Here is a 25,352-nt window from a genome sequence, read left to right on the forward strand (position 1 = left end):
AGGGCCGAGTTTCACGACGGCCTCGGAGGCCGCTCCTCGCCCCCTATTCTCCCCTCCCGGCGGGGCTAGGAGCGGCGCTCCATAAATCTTGGCGTGAATGACGCGGCTAGCATGCCTAATGACGTCAGCCGCGCATGCACAGTTGGCCGGCTCCAACCCGCGCATGCGCGACTGACGTCATGACGCTGACGGCACGAACCCGCTCATGCGCGGTGGCCGTCTTTCCCCTCAGCTGCCCCGCAAGACGTGGCGGCTTGATCTTGCGGGGCGGCGGATGGGAAATAGTGCGTCCGATTTGGACGCCGGCCCGATGATCGGTGTGCACCGATCGTGGGCCTGTCCCCTCCCGAGCACAGTCGTGGTGCTCTTTCCTTTCTGGGCCACCTACAAGCCCCAAATGGGCTTCTCACTCCCGTTTCACGACGGCAGCGATCAGGTGTGTTTACCGCCGCCGTGAAATGGCCACGAACGCCCATCCGGGTCGGGGAATCGCCGTTCGCCGTGAAAAACGGCGAGCACCGATACTTCCGGGGCGGTGGGGGGGGGGGGGGGGGGGGGGAGAATCGCGGGGGGTGCGAGGGGGGCATGAATTTTGTCAGGGGGCCCTCCCGCGATTCTCCCACGCTGCGTGGGGAGCGGAGAATCGCGCCTCTTTGCCACCATCAATGTCCATCGAGGATAGTTTGAGTACACAAACCTGCCATTCATTGAACTGCCGAATTTGAAAATGAAAAAAATGTAAAGAAAATCGCTTATTGTCACGAGTAGGCTTCAATGAAGTTACTGTGAAAAGCCCCTAGTCGCCACATTCCGGCACCTGTCCGGGAGGGCTGGTACGGGAATCGAACCATGCTGCTGGCCTGGTTGGTCTGCTTTAAAAGCCAGCGATTTAGCCCTGTGAGCCCCCAGATTCTAGATTGTAGATTTAATGTTCTCCCTGACATTCTCATGCTCAGGCACTGCTGAACTATCTGACACTGCAGCTGACGTTGATTCTGACATTGATTCGTCATCCATCATGTAGTTATGAAAGACTTCTCTGGTTTTCAAGAATGCGTGATGATTTCTTCTTAAAACCAACCCATCCTCTGTCTGTACACTGTAGGAACGAGGTGCTACTTCTTCAAGTACAATGGGGTTTTTTCAACCAGTTGCCTGAATCTTCTGTTCTCACAATGTCATCATTACTCAGAGGGTGATAAAGTTCTGTACACTCTATCATAGAACTGCTTTTGTTTTAGTTTAATGTTTTGCATTTCCTGCAGTAATGAAGTTACTGTGAAAAGTCCCTAGTCGCCACACTCACTGTCTGTGCAGAGCCTGCACGTTCTCCCCGTGTCTGCGTGGGTTTCCTTCGGGTGCTCCGGTTTCCTCCCACAGTCCAAAGACAAGCATGTTAGATGGATTAGCCATGATAAATTGCTCTTAGTGACCAAAAAAAGTGAGGAGGGGTTATTGGGTTATGGGGATAGGGTGGAAGTGAGGACGTAAGTGGGACGGTGCAGACTCGATGGGTCAAATGGCCTCCTTCTGCACTCTATGTTCTATGTACACTGATGGAGAATTCAGAATGTCTAAATTATCTAACAGCATGTCTTTCGGGACTTGGGGAAGGAAGCTGGAGTAGCCGGAGGAAACCCACATAGACACGGAGAACGTGCAGACTCTGCACAGACAATGACCCAAGCTGGGAATCGAGCCTGGGACCCTGGTGCTGTGAAGCAACAGTACTAACTACTATGTTACCATGCCGACCAGTGCCACATACAGCAACACCGAAAATACCTCCCAGCTGATGACCAGGTTCTTACTTATAATGGAGAGCAAGTGCCATTCCCACATGCCCGGTTATTGGACCATCTTGGCAATATGCTCCTCCCAGTTTTTGGCACATGCCCCTGACTTTACGAACCATATCCTCTTGCATTTTCAGGTACGCTGACCTGACGGCAAAGGGGACAAACGATTGGTCAGCCCAGTTCCCAAAGAACATGGCCTCGCTCTTACCATGGTTTAGATTGACTCCTGAGGCCTGTTTGAATGGTCACAGATGTTCATTAGACTGTGCACTGACATTGGATCCAGTTAAACTAATTTTTAAAAAAACATCTCCCATTGTTCATCTGTACTTTTACTGATAGTAGTTTTAACCAGTTTGTTGTCATCAGTCTCTATCTCTCCCCATTAAAGTTAGCCTTACCAAAGTCTGGAATCTGAGTCATGGCTGTGTATCTCCTTTTCAATCCTATAATTGAATTCAACCATATTTTAGTTGCTGTTGGATAAATGTTTCCTTGCTATTTGATTATCAACCAAATCTGGCTCATTACCAATCTAGTAACACCTATCCTTGTTGGTTCTAGAACATCTTGCTCCAGAAAACTATCTTAATTCCACTCAAGAAATTCACTCCCTTTCTGATTCAGTTACTTTCTCTTCCCAATCTATATGAAAACTAAAGTCTTCTTCTAAAATAATTTTGCATACAAGTCTAATTGTTTAATTAATATATTGCTGCTACCAGGAAGAAACACCTCCCATTGTAATTTGAAGTCCAATTGCATACCTCAGAAATAAACATAGTCACTATAGATTACTATCCCTTACAATATGCTATCTTACAAAAGTTGTAATAGTATCTTTCATCAATAGGACTATTGCTCCTTCCTTTCCAGTTTCCTTATTCCTGGCTAAAGTCTTTATATCTTGTAATATTTAACTCTCAATTATGATTAGTTTGCAGCCATGTTGTATTAATAGTCAATACTGAATAGGACTACAATAAATTACAGGAGGACATTTTCTGCATAGTGGATAAATTGATTACAATCTTACAAACTTCCCTGGATTCTGGAAACATCCGAATGCATTGGAAAACCACAAACATAGCACTTCCTTCAAGGAGGGAGTTGGAAAGAAGGAAAATATAGGCCAGTTGGTCTAACATCTGTCATTTGGAAAATGCTGGGATCCTTTCTTAGTGATGTATTAGCAGGACATTTTACAATCGCAATACAATTAGGCAGAGTCTTTTTTTTAAAATTTAGATTACCCAATTATTTTTTCCAATTAAGGGGCAATTTAGCATAGTCAATCCACCTACTCTGCACATTTTTGGGTTGTGGGGGCGAAACCCACACAGACACGGGGAGAATGTGCAAACTCCACACGGACAGTGACCCAGAGCCGGGATCAAACCTGGGACCTCAGCGCCATGAGGCAGCTGTGCTAACCACTAGGCCACCGTGCTGCCCTTTAGGCAGAGTCAACATGGTTTAATGAAAAGGAAATTGTGTTGCTTAAGTTATTAGTTATTTGAGGATGTAACAAGTACTATAAATAAAGTAACTGTAGTGTAATCTCTTAAGTGGCCATGTAAGCGACTCAGTTGTATTCAAGAAGGAAGTTCTCCACCACCTTCTCAAAGGCAATTTGGGATGGATAATACACACTGGTTTTGCCAGGGAAGTCCACATCCATGAATTAATAAAAATATGTAGTTACATGATGGAGCAGATTGTAAAATTAACAAAAGTTGTAAACTTTTTCGGAATAGTCTGGTATGCATACAATCCGAAATATTACCAGTGTCACCTCTCTGTTTTCACTCAGAGCGCAGTTTGCTCTGTCGCATTCATCTTTCTCTCCTCTGTTCACTCTGCACTTTCTCACCCTGTTCCTGCCATTTACTCTGTTCGGTCTGTTATCATTTAGTTCTTTTTCTCTCTCATCTCATTTGTATTCTTGATCTTTTCTTTTATTCTGCACTCTGTCTTTCTGTTTTTTGGTTTCAACCTTTTCTCCAACACTAGTCTTACTGTTCGGCTCCAGAAAAACATAATCACAAACCTACATGGATGGAGTCATATGACAGGTTAGGGTGAACAATGAGATGTTGATGATTAAGGCACTGGATTCTCTGCAAGAGTGACTCACTCCTCCTCCCGTTTTCCCATAGCCCTGCATTTTATGTATTTTCAGTTTATGATCCAATTCCCCTTTGAATGTCTCCATTGAATCCACCTCCAGTATACACGCAGACGGGGTATTCCAGATCCTAACCACTCACTGAGTTTTCAAAAAAGTTTTTCCTCGTGTCATGTCGCTTTTTTTTTGCCATGCACCTGAAACCAATGAGTGTCCTCTGGTCTCTGGAATTTTAAAAATGATGTTGGAAGTGAAAACATGCGTGCCAAAGGCGGGGAACGGAACCATTGACAGGGCTAACCTGTAGTAAAGCAAATGGGTCCTCAAAGAGAAAGTCCAACTCTAGATGGGTGAGCACAGTAAGAAGTCTTACAACACTAGGTTAAAGTTCAACAGGTCCCTTCTAATCATTAGCTTTCGAAGCACTGCTCCTTCCTCAAATGAATCAGGAAGGAGCAGTGCTCCGAAAGCGAGTGAATCGAAACAAACCTGTTGGACTTTAACCTGGTGTTGTAAGGCTTCTTACTGCGCCATCCCAGGTCAACGCCGGAATATCCCCATCTTGGCTAGTTGGGTGAGTGATGGGATTCTCTCTCACTGACTGTCAATCCCCCTGCCCCAGCCGGCTCTGGGCATGCGCCGCAGCGGCCGGGCCCGGAAGTGACGCGGCGCTCCCATGACCCCGCGTGTTGCGGCGGGGCGCGCGGCCGGCCGCTCTTGCTGACGGAGGTGTCGCTGCTGTGCTCGGGATGGCGGCTCTGGCGCCGGGAGATCCCAAACTAGTCTCCATGATCGTCAATCACCTGAAGAACCAGGGCCTCTTCGACCAGTTCCGCCGCGACTGCCTGGCCGACGTGGACACCAAGGTGAGCTTGAAGGAGCGAGGCTTCGCGGCCTGGAGCCCCGGGCTCGCTGCTCCCGTTTGTTGGGGGGCGGCCGGCCGGCCAGGGTTCACCCCCCCACCCCCCCCACTCCCACCCGGCCCTTTAACTTCCCGGCGCTTCCACCCCATCCCCGCCATGGGAAGGCAGGAAGCGTCCCGGGCGGGCGCTGGACCATTGGGATGGGGGATACTGCTGGAAAGCCGCCTCCTTGACCAACTCCGCTGTCCCCAAGTCTCTTTGTGTTGGGTCCACGTCAGGGGCTGTCTCTTTTCGCTCTGATGTGCAGATACAAGCTACTCAGATATCGAAAGATGCGGACCCGAGCTAACTCACTGGAATAGATTTATATCAGCCATAATCTAATTGAATGGCTGAGCAGATTCCGGGATAAAATTGGCCAACAACTGTCCCCAATGATGTTCTATCCAGCCTATTCAGTGAAATGGCATAACTGGTGAAGAATCTCCAGAAAAGGGTAGGTAGGGTAACAGCTAGAAGTTGAGGCTGAGACCGAGAGTAAGTTGGTCCCACAGTGTTTTAGGAAGTGGAAGATAAACAAGATGTCAACGGTTGCCATCACTAGTCAGGTTAGAAAGATACATGTATTAAAGATAATATTGGCACAGATTTTCTGATTTTTGGCCCACCACTCACCCCAATTAAAACTGTGCCTTCACTGTTTTTATGCCGGAGCCTTAGGACTTTGCTGTCTTAACGGCAGTTTGAATTTTACGACCAGGTGTGTGGGAAGGGATTGTGGCGAACTACAGTTCCAATGAAGCCATGCAATCTCTCATTGTGAACAGAAGACACGGCCCTTGCTATCTGTTTTTGAATAATATGGCCGTTGTTAGGTTTTCCTTAATCAATGTCACATTCCAACACTGGTCAGCTTCCACCCTGGCAATGCTCACCACCCCATCTCCTGCAACCCCTCCCCATTTCCTGGCAATGTTTAAACCCCCTCACACTGCATTACTATCCACCCTCTATCCCCAAGCACCTGTAACAATGTACACCCTCAGTCCCCAGTAACAGGTCCCTGGGGAACTACGAGTTCAGGGTTCTGGTGTAAGTCAATTGTCAACTTCCAAAGATATCTTTGCAAAGGTACATTTAAGGGAACACTATACATTTGCCTTTAACCCCCCCCCCCCCCCCCCCCCCCCCCCAAAAAAATTCCTCATTCTCACCACTCTCGAAATTTTATCAGATTTAATCGTAGCTTGCATTTATGGTCTTCGGGTTTGCACACCAACAAAGTGAAAGCCCATTGCCTCCGAGGTCATCTCTCAAGGCATTTTTAGAGGAAAAAACTTCAGCCTATTCATTCCTTTCTGATAAATAAAATCTTCTCGGTTCCGGTACAATCTTAGCAAATGTTTTTCCTACTTTATTCAGTGCTTTAAAATCCTTTCTGTAAAATGGAGAGCACAACGTTGCATGTTTTTTTGAGTGTGGTCTCACCAAGCCTCTATACAGGGTGAACTGTGCCCCCCAAGTTAGTGGCATCTGTGAACAATTGTACTTTGTTTCCCTTGTCTGAATCATTGAAGTAAATGTGAACAGTAATCATAGCCTGATTCCCATGGCACCCTTCCCACTTTACACCAGTTTGAGTAACCATCTGTACACCAACTTGTTTGTGTTGTAGCCAGTTTGCTATCCATTATTCTCCTTGTCCACTGACTCCATGTGCTTGGAACATTGTCACGTAATAAATCCAAAGCCCGCACAATTTGAAAGGGTCATCCAAACTTTGCCTAAATGTAACTTGCGCCATGTCCCACTTGCCCATCTTTCCTATGTCCATTGGCCTATGTTGACTGCTGGTCCTATAAGGCCTTAATGGCTAAATGTTTGGTCAAAGAGGTAGGTGCTGCATAAGATAAAGATGCATGGCATTAAGGGTAAAGTAGTAGCATGGATAGAGGATTGGTTAATTAATAGAAAGCAAAGAGTTGGGATTAATGGGTGTTTCTCTGGTTGTCAATCAGTAGCTAGTGGTGTCCCTCAGGGATCCGTGTTGGGCCCACAATTGTTCACAATTTACATAGATGATTTGGAGTTGGGGACCAAGGGCAATGTGTCCAAGTTTGCAGATGACACTAAGATGAGTGGTAAAGCGAAAAGTGCAGAAGATACTGGAAGTCTGCAGAGGGATTTGGATAGGTTAAATGAATGGGCTAGGGTCTGGCAGATGGAATACAATGTTGACAAATGTGAGGTTATCCATTTTGGTAGGAATAACAGCAAACGGGATTATTATTTAAACGATAAAATATTAAAGCATGCCGCTATTCAGAGAGACTTGGGTGTACTAGTGCATGAGTCACAGAAGGTTGGTTTACAAGTGCAACAGGTGATTAAGAAGGCAAATGGAATTTTGTCCTTCATTGCTAGAGGGATGGAGTTTAAGACTAGGGAGGTTATGTTGCAATTGTATAAGGTGTTAGTGCGGCCACACCTGGAGTATTGTGTTCAGTTTTGGTCTCCTTACTTGAGAAAGGACGTACTGGCGCTGGAGGGTGTGCAGAGGAGATTCACTAGGTTAATCCCAGAGCTGAGGGGTTGGATTATGAGGAGAGGTTGAGTAGACTGGGACTGTACTCATTGGACTTTAGAAGGATGAGGGGGGATCTTATAGAAACATTTAAAATTATGAAGGGAATAGATAGGATAGATGCGGGCAGGTTGTTTCCACTGGCGGGTGACAGCAGAACTAGGGGACATAGCCTCAAAATAAGGGGAAGTAGATTTAGGACTGAGTTTAGGAGGAACTTCGTCACCCAAAGGGTTGTGAATCTATGGAATTCCTTGCCCAGTGAAGCAGTTGCGGCTCCTTCATTGCATGTTTTTAAGGTAAAGATAGATAGTTTTTTGAAGAATAAAGGGATTAAGGGGTTATGGTGTTCGGGCCGGAAAGTGGAGCTGAGTCCACAAAAGATCAGCCATGTTCTAATTGAATGGCGGAGCAGGCTCGAGGGGCCAGATGGCCTACTCCTGCTCCTAGTTCTTATGTTTCTTGGAGTTTCTTAAAGGGAAAATATTTGCGAGATTTAGGGAACAAATTTCAAACTGCATTACCTCGGCAGGTCATTGCACACACTAATGGAGGATGCACAAGCAATGAGAATAACATGTTTGCAGAGATCTTTGAGGGTTATAGGGCATATAGTGATAGTTTCAGCAGCAGATAAACTGAAATATGGGCAGAGATGAGTGATACTATGAAGTTGGAAGTGGGCAGTTTGTGGTGAAGTAGAAGCACGAGAACTCCAATATTGCAATTAGAGAGGGATAAAATGTCTGCTCATCCAGTACTGGAAGGTGGACTGACAGTATGACAGATCAAAGACAGTGGAGGGGTTGAGAGATGAGGTAGTACAGTAGAGCTGGGTGTTACCAACGTACATATGGAGCCTGAAGGTGTGTTCTTGGATCATGTTTGTTATGATCATTAGTCAGACCACCCGCACATTTTTGGTGAGGCAGATAAGTCTCCGGGACCTGATGGCCTGCATCCTAATTAAAGGACGTGGCAGCAGAGATAGTGTATGCATAGGTTATCATACATCAAAATTCCCTGGATTCTGAAAAGGACCTGGTGGATTGGAAACCTGTTAATGTAACTCCCCTGTTCAAAAGGGGAGAGGGGCAAAAAGTAGAAAACTATAGACCGGTTAACTTGACCTGTGGTGGGGAAGTCGCTGGAATCAATCATTAAAGAGGAGATGACTGAATGGATTTGGAAAAATAGCTCAATCCATCATTATCAGCATTGTTTTATGAAGGGTGTGTCATGTGTGACAAACTTGCTTGAGTTCTTTGAGGACGTAACCAACAAGGTAGATAATGTGGAACCTGTGGATGTGGTATATCTAGAATTCCAGAAGGAGTTTGACAAGCTGCTGCATAAAAGATTGATCCAGAAGGTGAGATCACAGGTGGTTGGGGGTAGACTACTAGATTGGATTGAGGATTGGCTGGCTGACTGACAGACAGATAGCAGAGGGTTGGATTAAATGGGTGCTTCTCTGGCTGACGAACTGTAACTAGTGGGGTACCACAGGGTTCAGTCCTCGGACCTCAACTGTTTACAATCTATGTAAATAATCTTCAAGCAGGGGGATCTGGATGTCTTTGTTCATGAATCGCAGAAGGTCTGTATGCAGGTACAAAATGTAATAAAAAAGCAAATGGAATGTTTGTTTATTTCAAAAGGACTGGAGTTGAGAAGTACAGTGGCAATAGTGTAGTAATCTTTATTATTGTCACAAGTCGGCTTACAGTAACACTACAATGAAGTTACTGTGAAAATACCCAAGTCGCCACACTAGAGCGCCTGTTTGGGTACACTGAGGGAGAATTCAGAATGTCCAGTTCACTTAACAGGCACGTCTTTCGGGACTTGTGGGAGGAAACTGGAGCACCCGGAGGAAACCCACGTAGACACGGGGAGAACATGCAGACTCCGCATAGACAGTGACCCAAACCGGGAATCGATCCCAGGTCCCTGGCGCTGTGAAGCAACAGTGCTAGCTACTGTGCCGCCCATAGGATGTTGGTGAGACCACATCTGGAGTATTGTGTCCTGTATTGGTCTCCTTATTTGAGGAAGGATGTGGTGGCATTGGAAGCCGTTCAGAGGAGGTTCACCAGATTGATTCCGGGGGTGAAGAGATTGACGTATGTGGAGAGATTAAACAGTTTGGATTTATACTCGCTGGAGTTTAGGAGGATGAGAGGGGATCTGATCGAAGCATATAAAATACTAAAAGGGATCGATAAAGTTAATGTAGACCAAATGTTCCCCCTTGTGGTCCGATCTAGAACAAGAGGTCACAGATATAGGATGAGAGGCGAGAGATTTAAAACTGAGATGAGGAGGAACTACTTTTCGCAGAGGGTGGTGAATTTGTGAAACAAGCTGCCCATATTGCGGTGGAGTCCGAATCTTTAAATGGTTTCAAAGAGGGAGATAAATATTTTTCTAATTTAAAAAATGGGACATAGAGATATTGGGAACGGGTAGGGAGGCGGATTTGAGACCAGGAAGAGATCAGCCATGATCTGATTGAATGGCAGAGCAGGCTCGAAAGGCTGAATTGCCTACTTTTGCTCCTGATTCCTATGTTCCTGAGAGCCAATAATGGTTTGTTTAATGTAGGCAAAGTTTGAGACTAAAGCTCAGCCTACAAGATTCAATGGGTTTTGAACAAACAAAAATAAACTTCACAAGGTCAGAAAGTTAAAACCATTTACAATATCTATACATTCAGATTTAAAGTATTTCTGAATTAAAAGGCAAACTGATTTTACTGATTTTTTTTTTAACTGCCCAGGCATCAGTAAACACTTGAGTCAACCAATCTCTCCCAAAGGATTTCCTATCTTTATCTTCAAAGATCTCAGCTTCGAATTCTCTCCAAAAGTTGCTCCAACTTGATGGCTTCAACACAGCAATTAATTCGCCAAGCAGAATATCGTTGTTCCAAAGGGGTACCTTTGCCCCAGCGGCCGTCAGTACAAATAGCGGGATCTGGGTGTCCTAGTGCATGAATCGCAATAGATTAGTGTGCAGATACAGCAAATAGTTAGATAAGCGAATGGAATTGAATGCACGAGTGGAGAGGTGATGCTCCAGTAATACAGGGCATTGGAGAGATCACATCTGGAGACAGTATTGGTCTCTTTATTTAAGGAAGAATGGTTAGAAAGATTATTGGGGGATAAGATCTTCAGGGCTTCTCTCGAACCCCCTTCAATTAACAAGCTCTGAGGGCATCAACAGTGACCCATCTCGCAGGGTTTCAGTCTTGTCCTCCGAGAGTCTGTTCCCCGGGATCCGCATATTCAGCCAGGCAGCAAATTACAGGCACATCTCTGATCAACACATTGCGCAAAGGGGTAGATTTGCCCAAACGGCACACAACATAGGGCCACCGGCCTTCTTAGATCTTCAGGGCTTCTCTTGAGCCCTCTTCAATTGCTCGGGATTCTTCCAACCTACTTCACTTAAAGTCTGCTAATTGCAGCCCTTTTTCTCATTGATGCCTCATTCTCTGCTCTCTTTTTTTTCTTAACTGGGACCGTTCCCTGTCCCCTTTCTGGGATACTTTCTGGCAATGGGGTCCCACTTCCATTCATCTGCTCTGGGTTTTTGTGCCGTTTCTGCTTTCACAGGCACAAGGGCCCACAGAACATGAAAATATAGAACTGCGCATGCACAGAAGGTCCGAGACTTGTGGGACTTGGAGTTCCTGACCTTCGCTCTCACCATTAAGGTAAGTTTATTTCTCATAACATGTTGTAGAGGATAGCATCAAGATGAGAAATAGAAGGGGGGATTTTGGGAGAAACTAAGAAACCAGCGTGGAAGCTCATTGCAGGTGATTCTCTGATTGTAAGTTGATAGATAGGAATTGAACGAGACAAATGCAGTCCCACTGACGAGAAGCATTAGAGGAGGATGACATGTTCAGGGCTTCTGACTGGTTGAGAGGGAAGAAGTAGTTCTCTGGTTACTGTCACATTTGTCATTTGCAATTATGATCTGGGCCATTTGAGTGCTGCAGGGCAGGACACCTGATTGAAAGTTCAAAAGAATTGACAGGAAAGAGAAAGTTTGGGGAATGGTTGTTTTTCAGATTGGAGGAAAATATACCTGTTAAGTATGACTGAACTGGTTCAGAACCATATAGTATAGCACAAAAGAAAGCAATTTGGCACGGTGACGCAGCAGAAGAAAAATATCATTAGGTACATTGTAAGGAGAGGAAAAGAAAAACAAAGTAAGAAGTTGAGGATACTTGAATAGAAAAAGATTATAATGCGTTAAAATGGATCACACTTGGGCTCCAATGGGTCAGGGGGCAAAAAGCAAGTGGTGATGTAGAAAATTCTTAACCAGGATATAAAAATAGCGTAAATCAAATTTTCTCCAGTAAACTGGAATGTGTTCAAGGCTATGATGCAATTTGTGTTTAAATTGTTTTTATTCTTTAATGTTGCCTGTATGTTACTGGCAAAGGAAGTAATGTTTGCCCGTTCCTAATTGCCCTGGAGAAGTTAGTGGTGAATGGTTTCTGCAACCTGTGCAGTCCATCTGGTGCAGGTAGACTCGCAGTGCTATTCGGAAAGGCGTTGCAAGATATTGACTCGACGACAATGAAGGAACAGCGATATATTTCCAAATAAGGATTTTGTGTGGCTTGGAGGGGAACCTGCAGGTGGAATAGCTCCCATGCATTTGCTGCCCCTTTCCTTTGTGCCAGAGGTTGTGGGCTTTGGAAAATGGAGCCTGGGTCAGTTGTTGCAGTGCATCTTGTACATCAGTGTTTTTCAAACTTTTTTTTGCTGGTACCCGCGCCGACTGGCCTGCTCTGGCCGACCTTTTGAGAACGGAAAATCCAGCTTCGCACATGTAGGTTGTTGTAAAGGACAAAAATAGCAACAAAATGTTTGTTTTACCCAGCTCTGGATACTACTGGCAGATACTATTCCAGAATGCTGACAGCCTCACGGACTTTTGGTGTGTTTTTAATGTGTTGTCACAGGTCAGGTACAGCAGCGCCATCTTTTCATTTAGAGTCAGCTGTAAGTTAATAATAAACTCTGGGGTCTCAACCTCAACAGGAATTTTTCACCAACCACTTCTCTTCTAAAATCTGAAACTTCTCCCCTCATTTGTCACTACTTCCCTGCATTTTATACACATGGACTTTGCATTCTTATTTGCATTGGCATAATTGGCAAAACTATACCTCAAGAAATTATCTCTATACTATTTTGTTCCAGAGTTAAGTTTCTTCTTTGTAGGCTGTTAACCAGAGGGCCTGGAACTCTGAACAGAGCTAACACTCATACTGCTCTGTCCTGATGTGGATTCTCCTGAGCAGTTCTTTCCAGTGGATTCAGATGTGAGATCCTGGCCAATAGGTACACTGCCTATTTGTATCTCCGGCTGTATCTTCCTTGTAACAAAATGATCCATCTTCTCAGTCCTCTTAAAGATAAAAGCAAATTACCATAGTTACTGGAATCTGAAACAAAAACAGAAATGCGAGACAAACTCAGCAGGTCTGACAGCATCTGTGGAGAGAGAACGGACTTAACGTTTTGAGTCATGATGGCTCTTTCTCAAAGTTTTGACAGTCATCCGGACTCGAAACATTAGCTCCCTTCTCGTTCCACAGATGCTGTCAGCCTTGATGAGATTGTCCAGCATTTTATGTATTGGCTTACAGTCTTTACCTTGCTTATTAGCGGCTAGAAAATTGAAGAAGCTCTCCTCATGATTTAGGGCCAAAAACACATAACTTAATGTCAAGTGTTCTGTGCAGGGCGTGTGACCTGTTCTCTGCTGCCGCTTATGGCCGGAAGACTGCACACAGCCTCATTTTGTTCTCATTTAAAAGCCGGTAGCGGCAGCATTCTCAATTTAAATGCCGGTAGCGGCTGTTGGGCACTTCTCCCATGATCTGGAAAGTCTCGATCGATTGCTCCCCAACCCTCCCGACACCTGGCTGAGAACCACCTATGGGCCACAAAACCATCATGTACATGGTCTCACACTCCTGGATCAGCAGTGGGTGGGATAGCAATCAAACCAACCAACTGGGGCTGGTTTAGCACAGGGCTAACAAGCTGGCTTTTAAAGCCGACCAAGGCAGGCCTGCAGCACGGTTCAATTCCTGTAGCAGCCTCCCCGAACAGGCGCTGGAATGTGGCGACTAGGGGCTTTTCACAGTCAATTCATTTGAAGTCTACTTGTGACAATAAGCGATTTTCATTTCAAATGGTCTGCTTTGTCCTGGATGATGTTGAGTTTCCTGTGTTTTTTGGGTCCAAATGGACAATATTCCTTCACATTCCTGATTGTATCTTGTAGATGGTGGGCAGGTTTTGTGGAGTCAGGCGATACATTATTTGCTGCAGAATTCCCAGTCTCTGACCATCTCTTGAGGCTGGAGCAGTGTTTTTCAAACTTTTTTTCGAGCGACCCACGTTTACACAATGGCCGACTATCGCGTCCTATGCCACATTCACAAAAGATTCTCCATAATTACTTTTAAAAAGTCACACATTGTTGTCACTTCTGTATTATTGAATGTAAATTGAGCTGCTGTTTCACCTTAAAGAACAGATCCACTCTGACATTGCTAAAGGGTGTAACTCAGGATTATTTGATTTCTTCACACCCATTGTTAGCATTTGGAACATTTCGTGCAAGCGCTGGAAAGATTAACAGACTCAATATTGCAGTTTTCACACCGTCATGTTCAAAACCTAACACGACCTCAGATAAGAAATTAAACTCCAAACTTCAACTTCAGAAAGGGAGCACCAACTGTTGAATGAAAAACGCGGTCAGACAGAATGTCATGACGCCTGACAGTACCGTTTCCCAGGTAATTATGTAACAGACTGAAAGCATGTAAAGAAACAATGCTGGGCACAGCTCAGCTGACGCATTCCATTCCCTACACCTGCAACATTTTATCAGCTCCTGTATGTATGAGTGAAGTTTTAGTCGCCAGCTAATGCCAACTTTGGCGAACAATTCAAGCCCCGATAAAGGGAGATGCAAAAATCCATTGCTGTAGAGGAACCGATTCAGCTGATGGGAGTCCATGTAGCCACATGTCGGAGGCGGATCCTTGGGGATGAGTACCTGTGAAGGGGGGTTGGGGATAGAGGTGGGGGATGTGATGAAAAAAAAGAAGCATCCTTGAAGGACAAGAGCCCTGGTGTGGAGAGGCAGTTCAGAAGTGGAATGTGTGGATATAGAGGCGGGGTATGTTAGTGCGACACCGAACTCAAGAAATAATGCAGATCCTGACGCTGAACACAGTAGCAGGAAATGGCACCCAAAGAAAATTTTACAGGTTTCTGACTGCAAACTGCCCGAATACACTCTGACCCAGAGAGGTAAGGAAGTCCATGGAACCAGCTTCAACGTCAGCTTTGCATGGTCATACACTGTAATGCAGTGAGAATTTACCTGGAGAGAAAATAGTAAACATGGTCAGTTGATACTTGGGGATCATTTTGGTGACCGTTTGGCGACCCATTCTACACCATCCGGCGACCTATCTGCAGGTCGCAACCCCCACTTTGAAAATCACTGAGCTAGAGTATTTAAATGGTTGGCCCAGTTCAGTTTCTGGTCAATGGTAATTGCCATTGAAGGTCAAGGGATGGTTTCTCTCTTGCAGATGGTCATTGCCTGGCAAATGTTATTTGCCATTTGAATTGACAGCTGCTATGGTGCCAATGAAACCAGTGTCCCCAGAGCACTCGTTGGTCCTCTGGATTGCTAGTCCAATGATTTGCTACTATGCCACCATCTGCCCCCTAAACTAAAAAAAAATTTGGGTGCTGAAAAAACGTGTGTGTTGGCACTTGAGGCATTGGAGCTGTAAAACGCTGGATCTGAGCTGTGATCCAGAATAATGATGTAGCACTGTATGAGGCATGACTTTGAGATGTGTTGAGATTTCTGATGCAGTTACCTGCAGCAATCGTTTTTTCGAAGTCGTATTCAGGCTCTCAAATATGATTGGTTGCATGTAACCAAATCCATGATATAACGGAACTGGGCACAGCCGCCACTAGATGGAGTCTGTATGTTAGTAAAAAAGTATTTTGCCATGAACAGATTTTACTAGCAAGACATCTGTTAATTCAACTTGCCTTTGCACCATTTATTTCAAGTTATTTTGCCCACTAAGTTGCTGTAAATACAATATAATAACAGTGCCATAATTTGCATTTATGTAGTGAAATGTTCCAAGACAATTCACTTGAGTGTTAGATGTTTGACACGGAACCATGTTAGGAGATATGAGGGTATCTGGCCAAAATATTGGTTAAAGAGGTAGATTTTAAGGAGTGTTTTAAAGGAAAAACGACGTGGAGAGGTTCAGGGAGTGAATTCCAGAATTTAGGCCCTCAGCAGTTGAAAGTACATTTGGCAGTGGTGGGTGATTAAGATTGGGGATGTGCAAGAGATGGGAATGGATCTTTATTTATTGTCGGACTGTTGGAGATGAGGAGGAATGAGGGCACGGAAGAATTAGAAAACAGGCCAGAATTTGAAAATTGTTTCCTGGTTGAACAATGCCTCTATGTTGGCTGGTGAGACGGGACTTGTTATGAACGAGGATATGGGTAGCAGAATGTGCACATCTTTAACCTGTCCAATTGAAGGATTGAGAAATAAACTTCAGAAGGACTGAGGGGCATGAATTAGGGTACAAATTCAATTTCGAACCAGGTACAGGAGAAATAAGAAAAAAGATCGTCTCTTTCTCTCAATCCAAAATTTAATAAAAGTTACAAATTTACATTGAAACCTGCAATAATTAATAGCTGACTGAATATGACTCCATGCTTGCAGTTAATTTTCAGTGTCAGATGGTAGTAATTAAAAATGATCAGTAATAACTTGTCTTTAATGTAGTGCATCCATCTAGTAGTGTATTTCTTTCTCAGTGGAATACTTCTGAAGTTATGAAATACCTTCTTCAATGCCTACCGCTCCATCCACCATCTTATTTTTGGAACTGCCTTTAAGTTTCAGACTTAAGTTCCCACCCTCAAACTGAATGTGAATTCTATCGTGCTATGATTACTTTTGACGAGAGGATCCTTCACGATGACACCATCAATTACCTCATTACCATGCCTAGAAGTAGCTTGTTCCTTGTTTTTATCCGGAATGTATCCTTCTAAGAAACTGTCTTAAATATTCCCTCTGAGCTCGTCCTTCAGGCTATATTTTCTAATTTGATTCATTCAACCTATGTAATGATTAAAATTGCCCATGATTTATAGCAGATCCTTTCTACCAGCCCCTGTTATTTCTTGATGCTCTGTCTTGCATGTAACTATTTTGAGGGGGTCTATAAACTAGTCTCATTAGTGACGACTTTATCTTATAAAATAGCTATCCCCACTTTCTTTTACTTTCCTCTTATCTTTCCGAAATGCAAAATAGTCTTGAATATTCAGTTTCCACCCTGGTCACTTTGCAACCACACCTTAGTAAAACCTGTCATATAACCACTTATTTTTATTTATCCTATCAATTTATTGATCTTGTGAATTCACACAAAGATCCTTTAATTCTGGATCAAAGATGACTTGCTTCCACTTCGGTTCATTGAACTTATCGGCCATCTCCGAACCCAAGGCGCAGTATGCAGACTATGCTACGTGCTGGGCAAATGGTGCTTGAAGAGTTGGGTAGATGGGATGTTTGGAGGTTTGTGCACTCCTTCCGATCTTTCATCTTCACCTCAGCATATTCCTGATGATGTCTCACACTGTGTTAGGTGCCTTCCTGAATTAACCTTTTCCATTTTGCCCAGTCACAAGCCAGGATCTCCCATGAGTTGGTGGGGATATTTGATCTCTTCAGGGATGCTTTAAGGATATCCCTAAATCATTTCTGCTGTCCCCCTGGGGGTTGTTAATATGTACTAGATGCTGTGGTATGAAGAGGCAAGAGTTCAGCTCCTTTTTCACCAACATACCTTTAATGGTTCACACTCACTCTGCACAGAACTCTACAGATCATCACAAGCTCCAGAGTCCACCTGAAGTCCCTTTACATATCAGTGTCAATCATTGAACACTTAACATAAATGAGACAACTAATTGCAATGTCTCTTAACCCATTACTTAACAGTCTCCCCTTCCTTGGAGAAAAAAAACAATTGGGTAAAAACAAAATTTCAAGAAACTAAAATTTCAAGAAACTAAAACACACACCTGATTCCCCTTTTTTTTAAGTAGAAGAAAAAAACATTCACAGAAACAGTCGCCCTTCACGATATCTAAAAGTTTCTGTGAACTAGCCCCTCTTTTCGTGAAACAGTCTGACAGTTGATAGCTACTGCCAACGCATTTAATTTTTCCCCTCTGTCCAACATCTGCTTTAAACTTGCGATGTCTATCCGTAACCTCTTTTCATTGACACTTTTTGTAGAGTGCACATTTTCCCACAGCGATTTATTGTCAATTGCGAGGCATCTGGATAGAAATTGTCCCATTGGGCAGACGCAGCATGGGTTCGTAAAAGGCAGGTCGTGCCTAACTAATTTAGTGGAATTTTTTGAGGACATTACCAGTGCAGTAGATAACGGGGAGCCGATGGATGTGGTATATCTGGATTTCCAGAAAGCCTTTGACAAGGTGCCACACAAAAGGTTGCTGCATAAGATAAAGATGCATGGCATTAAGGGTAAAGTAGTAGCATGGATAGAGGATTGGTTAATTAATAGAAAGCAAAGAGTTGGGATAAATGGGTGTTTCTCTGGTTGTCAATCAGTAGCTAGTGGTGTCCCTCAGGGATCCGTGTTGGGCCCACAATTGTTCACAATTTACATTGATGATTTGGAGTTGGGGACCAAGGGCAATGTGTCCAAGTTTGCAGATGACACTAAGATGAGTGGTAAAGCGAAAAGTGCAGAGGATACTGGAAGTCTGCAGAGGGATTTGGATAGGTTAAGTGAATGGGCTCAGGTCTGGCAGATGGAATACAATGTTGACAAAAGTGAGGTTATCCATTTTGGTAGGAATAACAGCAAACGGGATTATTATTTAAACGATAAAATATTAAAGCATGCCGCTGTTCAGAGAGACTTGGGTGTGCTAGTGCATGAGTCACAGAAGGTTGGTTTACAAGTGCAACAGGTGATTAAGAAGGCAAATGGAATTTTGTCCTTCATTGCTAGAGGGATGGAGTTTAAGACTAGGGAGGTTATGTTGCAATTGTATAAGGTGTTAGTGCGGCCACACCTGGAGTATTGTGTTCAGTTTTGGTCTCCTTACTTGAGAAAGGACGTACTGGCGCTGGAGGGTGTGCAGAGGAGATTCACTAGGTTAATCCCAGAGCTGAAGGGGTTGGATTATGAGGAGAGGTTGAGTAGACTGGGACTGTACTCGTTGGAATTTAGAAGGATGAGGGGGGATCTTATAGAAACATTTAAAATTATGAAGGGAATAGATAGGATAGATGCGGGCAGGTTGTTTCCACTGGCGGGTGACAGCAGAACTAGGGGGCATAGCCTCAAAATAAGGGGAAGTAGATTTAGAACTGAGTTTAGGAGGAACTTCTTCACCCAAAGGGTTGTGAATCTATGGAATTCCTTGCCCAGTGAAGCAGTTGAGGCTCCTTCATTACATGTTTTTAAGGTAAAGATAGATAGTTTTTTGAAGAATAAAGGGATTAAGGGTTATGGTGTTCGGGCCGGAAAGTGGAGCTGAGTCCACAAAAGATCAGCCATGATCTCATTGAATGGCGGAGCAGGCTCGAGGGGCCAGATGGCCTACTCCTGCTCCTAGTTCTTATGTTCTTATGTTCTTAATGTGACAGTCAATAGGTATATTACCTAAATCCTCTAATCCCAAAATTTCTGTCAATATCTGACTTGTATAAAAGGCCATATCCACCGCTTCCACTAGCTTAATGTCTCAGCAGCCAAAGTGCTTTTGACCACTCTCCTTATTTTTTTTGTTTCCCACACAAGAGGGCAACATTTACCATTGTTCCCGAAAAAAAAATTATAAAATCTCCTGCGCTTGAAACTCCATCACATAAATTTGCATAGGACGCATCACTATAAACTGAGTTTCAAATGTCTAGGATCACCTAAAACAGGGAACTTCAAAACACACTCCTGCATTTTTAGTTTGGCCAACACTTTATTTGCTCTTATTATGTCTTCCACTTTGGGATCATTCACCTTTGTACTCAACTCTAAAACATCAAAACTCATGTGCAGTCTAGTCTGTCTTCCTAACCAGTTCAATTGCCCAATTAAACTTCGCAGTTGCTCTTTTTCGATCTTCGAAACCATTGCGTCTTTTTGTGAAACCCGGCCACGACTAATTGCTATTGGACTGATGCTTTCCAAGTAAGATTGCTGACGTAAAGTTGCCCCTAACTGAGTCTGTCCGATTTCCAAACCAATATATTTAAATGCACCGGAAGCCTGACTTCCAACCCTGAATTCTTTTCTCAAACCAGAGATTACAATAGCTTCAAAATCACTAGTCCCACCCCACAAAAAATCATCGACATGCATCATGAAGATGCCAGCAAGATTTCCTTTATAGTGCCAGTAAAACATTGCAGGATCTGCTTTCAACTGGCAAAATCCTAACTTTAACAAGACTGACCTCACCGAAAAGTACCACACTCTAGATGCATCATTTAATCCATATACACATTTGTTCAACTTCCACAGTACCCCTTCTGTGTTATCTGCTTCTTTAGGAGGACGGAGAAAAATGTCTCTCTGGAGCTGATGCCCCTGCAAAAAGGCAGCTTTTATATCTATAGATTTGCAGTCCCATGCCTTTGTGGCTAATAGAGCCAAGAAGATCTTTAAAATAACCTTTCCTGCTGTAGGTGAATCTACCCTTAAGTCCGGATCGTCTAAGTTTTCTTCAAATCCCCTTGCCACAAGCCTAGCCTTTGCCTTATAAGTTCCATCTGGAAGAACCTTTTCTGTACAAATCCATCTGTGGGATAGAGCTTTTTGTCCCCTATCCGGTACTTCCGTGTGTACCCCAAATTCACTCCAGCTATTCAATTCTTGCTGTTTAGCATCTTTGCTAACTTTTTCATCTAATTTATTTGAAGCCACCAAAATCTCACGTGCATGTGGGCTTCTACTTCTATTAGTATTCGTAGTCTTACTCCTGTTCCGAGATCTTGATAAACTACGTCCCCTTTCCTGCCTGGTATCTCGTTCTGTACTGCTACTGCTTGATCTTTCTCTTCTGTAGCGGGATGTCCTTTCAATAGTTCTCGACCTTTTCCTGCGAACCTGTTCACTATCCGATGTACTATCTGAACTGGCACTGCGTTTCTGTGCCCTCCATTTTTGAACTTCGTTTTCCCAATCCATTGTCTTAACTTCCTCCCCTGAATGCTGTACATTCAACCAATGTTTATACTTTCCAGTGGCCTTCCCTGCTCTACTAATAATAGTTGCATCCTTCCATTGACTAGACCCTTCAGGCAAGTATGTCACTTTTGTACCAACCTTTGGCAGTTGCCCTTTCGGAAAAATGGCCTGATCTAATTTATCAGAAGTATCGTGTTCCTCTACAGAAACCCTGTCTATATCAGTTAACTGGTCCTCATAGTTCTGTATCACATGCGTACCAGATGACTCTGGTTCCTCGTCTTGTCTGTCTGCTCTGTCTAAATTTGAAAATTTGTAATCGGTACCCATTATCCTTGATGAATGTACCCTAACAGTTTGATTACCATGTTGCAAAATAAATGTTTTGCCATCTATGCCTATGATCTTCCCTAGGCCTTTCCATTCATTAGAATTGTCTCTCTTATAGTATACCATTTCTTCTTGTTGAAAAACGGCATCTGATGGCCGTACATTATGTCTTAAAGCTCTGCGAATTCTTTCAGAGACTTCTGCTTACAAAAAAGTTTTTCTACTGCTATGTAACGCGTTTAAATGTTCAGCAAAACCTGAGCTAATTGTAGTCCCTTCCCAAGATGGAGGCTGGTCATCCAAAATGGAGGGAATTTTAGGATTTCTACCAAACACTAATTGATAAGGACTATAGCCCACAACCATCTGCAATGAATTCTTTGCATGTACCGCCCATGCTAAAGCTGAACTTAGCGTGTAGTTTGGTCGATATCCCAAAATTTTCCGAAGCATGTCATCGATAACAGTATGATTTCTTTCGCAGACACCATTACTAAACGGGCTTTCGGCAGCCGTGTTCATAACTCTGATATTCATGTTTTCACACATATCCCTAAACTCATCATTAGCAAATTCTCCCCCATTGTCCATAAAGAATTTTGCTGGTGGACCCATTCCTGTCCCGATCCATTTTTCCACAATTTTGTCCAAAATTACACTCTTTTGTTTACTTCGTACAATCGTTTTTTTTTGTGTTTTTTTTAATAAATTTAGAGTACCCAATTATTTTTTCCAATTAAGGGGCAATTTAGCATGGCCAATCTGCCTATCCTGCAGATTTTTTGGATTGTGGGGGTGAAACCCACGCAGACACGGGGAGAACGTGCAAACTCCACACGGACAGTGACCCAGGGCCGGGATTCGAACCCGGGTCCTCAGCGCCGTAGGCAGCAATGCTAACCACTGTGCCACCGTGCTGCCCTACTTCGTACAATCGTTGATTGATTGACTAAATTTGGTAGCTAAATCTACAAAATGCAAAAAAATATATTATTTGCTTTATCCCAGATTTTAAGGTCCATGGCCACAATGTCATTAAAATCCCTGGCCAAAGATAGGGTTACTATCGGTCGTGCTGGTGTCCTTCTGTACTTCCTGCAAACTTCACAGCGATCACTAACCTGTTCTATCAGCTTAGAATAGTCATCATCCCTTACCCCTGCATCCTTTAATAAATTTTTCAGCCTCCGAGGAGACGGATGTGCAAATTGCCTATGCAGTTTTACTACAATAAGCTTTTTACCAGCTAAAGTCGCATTATCAACTGTCATTAATACATCCTTAACCACTCTACTTGAAACATTATTTGTCAATAATGGAATACAATAATGCCCCGACTGTAAATTGTAAGTCCACCGTCTTTCCAAAAACTGTTGCCTTATCCTGTTCCATATCCAGCTTCATGTGTGCTTTCTTCATCGACGGTCTGCTCAGAAGCAAAGGTATCTCACTTGATACAACATCCGTGCTAATAAAATGATTCACTCCAGCAATATTGCAAGGGATCACCACTCTTTTCAGCGTCTTCAGAGTATTATCATCCCCAAACCTGAAACTTATGGAACTTTAAAATTCCTTATCCTTGTTACGATTTTCAGCATCCAATGAGTCCAAATAACATTTTAACCAGTCAATCCCACACACAGTAGATGTGCAGCCACTGTCCAATACAGCACAGTTAAAAGATTCTGCAACCAACACCCTCATTACCGGCGTAAAACAGCTTGTTAATAGGACAATGCCTTCTTTCTGGTCACTATCTTTTTCCTCTTCGGACTCTTCCGTGTCATGTGTCGCTTCAAATACTCTATCATAACGAGTTGGACAGTTGAAAGCATAATGGTATTGAGAGTCACATCGAAAACATCGATTTATCATGCCCCGTGCATTTCTGGGGTTCATCCTCCTTTGTAGGTTCTAACTGGGTTTCTGTCTTCATAATTTCCTTGTCTCGGTCTTTTATAGTCTTGAGGCCTGTTCGTAGCCATACGATTTTGCCATCCTGTTGGTAGTGTATCTTCCATATTCTGCCTTATAGCAGGCTGACCTATTTGGGTCATCAGAGCCATTGGAATCGAATGTTTCCCCAAAAATGTTTTTAAAGCTGCTGTCATCTGTTCGAATAAGGTATTGTTATCCGTAAACTGAACTCCTGTCAAAACCAGGAACCTATCCATGTTGCTCACTCTAGCACAGTCAAGTAATTTAAAGGCCAACACAGACTGTGGAAATTCCAGCCTGTTTCTGCAGCTTTTTATATAGTCTGCCAAATTCCATTATATAGTCTTTCATAGATAAATTCTCCATTTTCCAAAACTTATCAAAATCCAACCATGCTTCATACGCACTTAACGAGTCACCTTTCTTATAAATCTTGTCCATGTAAAGTAATAAAGTCGCCAGACCTTCTTCTGAGTCTAACTCTTCCAACTCCAGCTCAGAAAGCACTTTGTTTCGGATTTTACTGCCAAATGGTAAAGAAAGAGCCAATGCCATACCTTGTTTTCTCTTTCTCTAACCTGGCACCAGGCAGCGAATATCGCCTTTGGGACTTGTGCTGATACAGTAGTCCCCCTTTATAACGCGGGTGTTGGGGTCCAAGACAGCCACCCGCGTTGTATCCGAGCCGCGGATATCCATGATGGGGGTTTTAAATTTATTTAAAAATCTATGCATGCGCTTCCCCTTGTGAGTCTACGGGGGGGGGCGGGGGGAGAGGGGAGAGGTCAGACCCCCGTAGACTCACAATGGGAAGCGCTAGCATAGATTTTTAAATAAATTTAAAACCCCCATCGTGGATCCAATTAAAACAGTGTCAATTTCAGCGGCCGGCTCACTTTGATCCGGAGAGGGAAGCTGCTCTCACTGAAACAATCAGCCGGCCGCTGAAATTGACACTGCCCGCTGCTCTCTCCCTCCAATCCAACTTTTAAGTTTTAATGTTTCTGATTGGAGGGAGAGAGCAGCCGGCAGTGTCAATTTCTTTTTTTTCCCTCCGGCTTGCCCCCTCTCCCACCACATCCTCCAACTAGACCCCTCTCCCCCCCACATCCTCCGACTCGCCCCCTCTCTCCCCCCCCACCAACACCCTCCGGCTCGCCCCCTCTCCCCCCCCAACACCCTCCGGCTCGCCCCCTCTCCCCCCACACCCTCCAGCTCGCCCCCTCTCCCCCCACACCCTCCGGTTCGCCCCCTCTCCCCCCACACCCTCCGGCTCGCATCCTCTCCCCCCACACCCTCCGGCTCGCCCCCTCTCCCCCCACATCCTCCGGCTCGCCCCCTCCCCACACCCTACGGCTCGCCCCCTCTCCCCCACATCCTCCAACTAGACCCCTCTCCCCCCCCACACCCTCCGGTTCGCCCCCTCTCCCCCCACATCCTCCAACTAGACCCCTCTCCCCCCACACCCTCTGGCTCGCCCCCTCTCCCCCCACATCCTCCAACTAGACCCCTCTTCCCCCCCACACCCTCCGGTTCGCCCCCTCTCCCCCACATCCTCCAACTAGACCCCTCTCCCCCACACCCTCCGGCTCGCCCCCTCTCCCCCCCCCCCCCAACACCCTCCGGCTCGCCCCCTCTCCCCCCACACCCTCCGGTTCGCCCCCTCTCCCCCCACACCCTCCGGCTCGCTCCCTCTCCCCCACACCCTCCTGCTCTCCCCCACAACGTCCAGCTCGCCCCCTGTCCCCCCACACCCTCCGGCTCGCCCCCTCCCCACACCCTCCGGCTCGCCCCTCCCCCCCTCTCCTCCCCCCCTCTCCTCCCCCCCCTCTCCTCCCCCCCCTCCTCCCCCCCCCCTCCTCCCCCCCTCTCCTCCTCCCCCCCCTCTCCTCCTCCCCCCCCTCTCCTCCTCCCCCCCTCTCATCCCCCCTCTCCTCCCCCCTCTCCTCCCCCCTCTCCTCCCCCCTCTCCTCCCCCCTCTCCTCCCCCCTCTCCTCCCCCCTCTCCTCCCCCCTCTCCTCCCCCCTCTCCTCCCCCCTCTCCTCCCCCCTCTCCTCCCCCCTCTCCTCCCCCTCTCCTCCCCCCTCTCCTCCCCCCTCTCCTCCCCCCTCTCCTCCCCCCTCTCCTCCCCCCTCTCCTCCCCCCTCTCCTCCCCCCTCTCCTCCCCCCTCTCCTCCCCCCTCTCCTCCCCCCTCTCCTCCCCCCTCTCCTCCCCCCTCTCCTCCCCCCTCTCCTCCCCCCTCTCCTCCCCCCTCTCCTCCCCCCTCTCCTCCCCCCTCTCCTCCCCCCTCTCCTCCCCCTCTCCTCCCCCCTCTCCTCCCCCCTCTCCTCCCCCCTCTCCTCC

The 25,352-nt window shown here is 45.2% G+C and overlaps 1 protein-coding gene across 2 annotated transcripts in view; it reads left to right on the top strand.

Moving 5' to 3' along the window:
* Positions 1-4,603: 4,603 nt before the first annotated feature.
* LOC119963064 (biorientation of chromosomes in cell division protein 1-like 1) overlaps positions 4,604-25,352 on the top strand; it is a 69,457-nt gene continuing 48,708 nt past the window's right edge. Inside the window, exons 1-2 of one of the 2 annotated variants that reach the window (XM_038791619.1) lie at positions 4,620-4,793; positions 10,998-11,098. Coding sequence is in view for 1 of the 2 variants with exons in the window: in XM_038791618.1 (XP_038647546.1) it covers positions 4,677-4,793 (117 nt within the window). In the remaining variant the exon portion in view is untranslated. Of the gene's footprint in view, positions 4,794-10,997; positions 11,099-25,352 lie in introns of both variants that reach the window. The other variant, XM_038791618.1, reaches the window with a different exon arrangement.

This window comes from Scyliorhinus canicula, chromosome 3 (genome assembly GCF_902713615.1).
Source record: "Scyliorhinus canicula chromosome 3, sScyCan1.1, whole genome shotgun sequence".
NCBI lineage: Eukaryota > Metazoa > Chordata > Chondrichthyes > Carcharhiniformes > Scyliorhinidae > Scyliorhinus > Scyliorhinus canicula.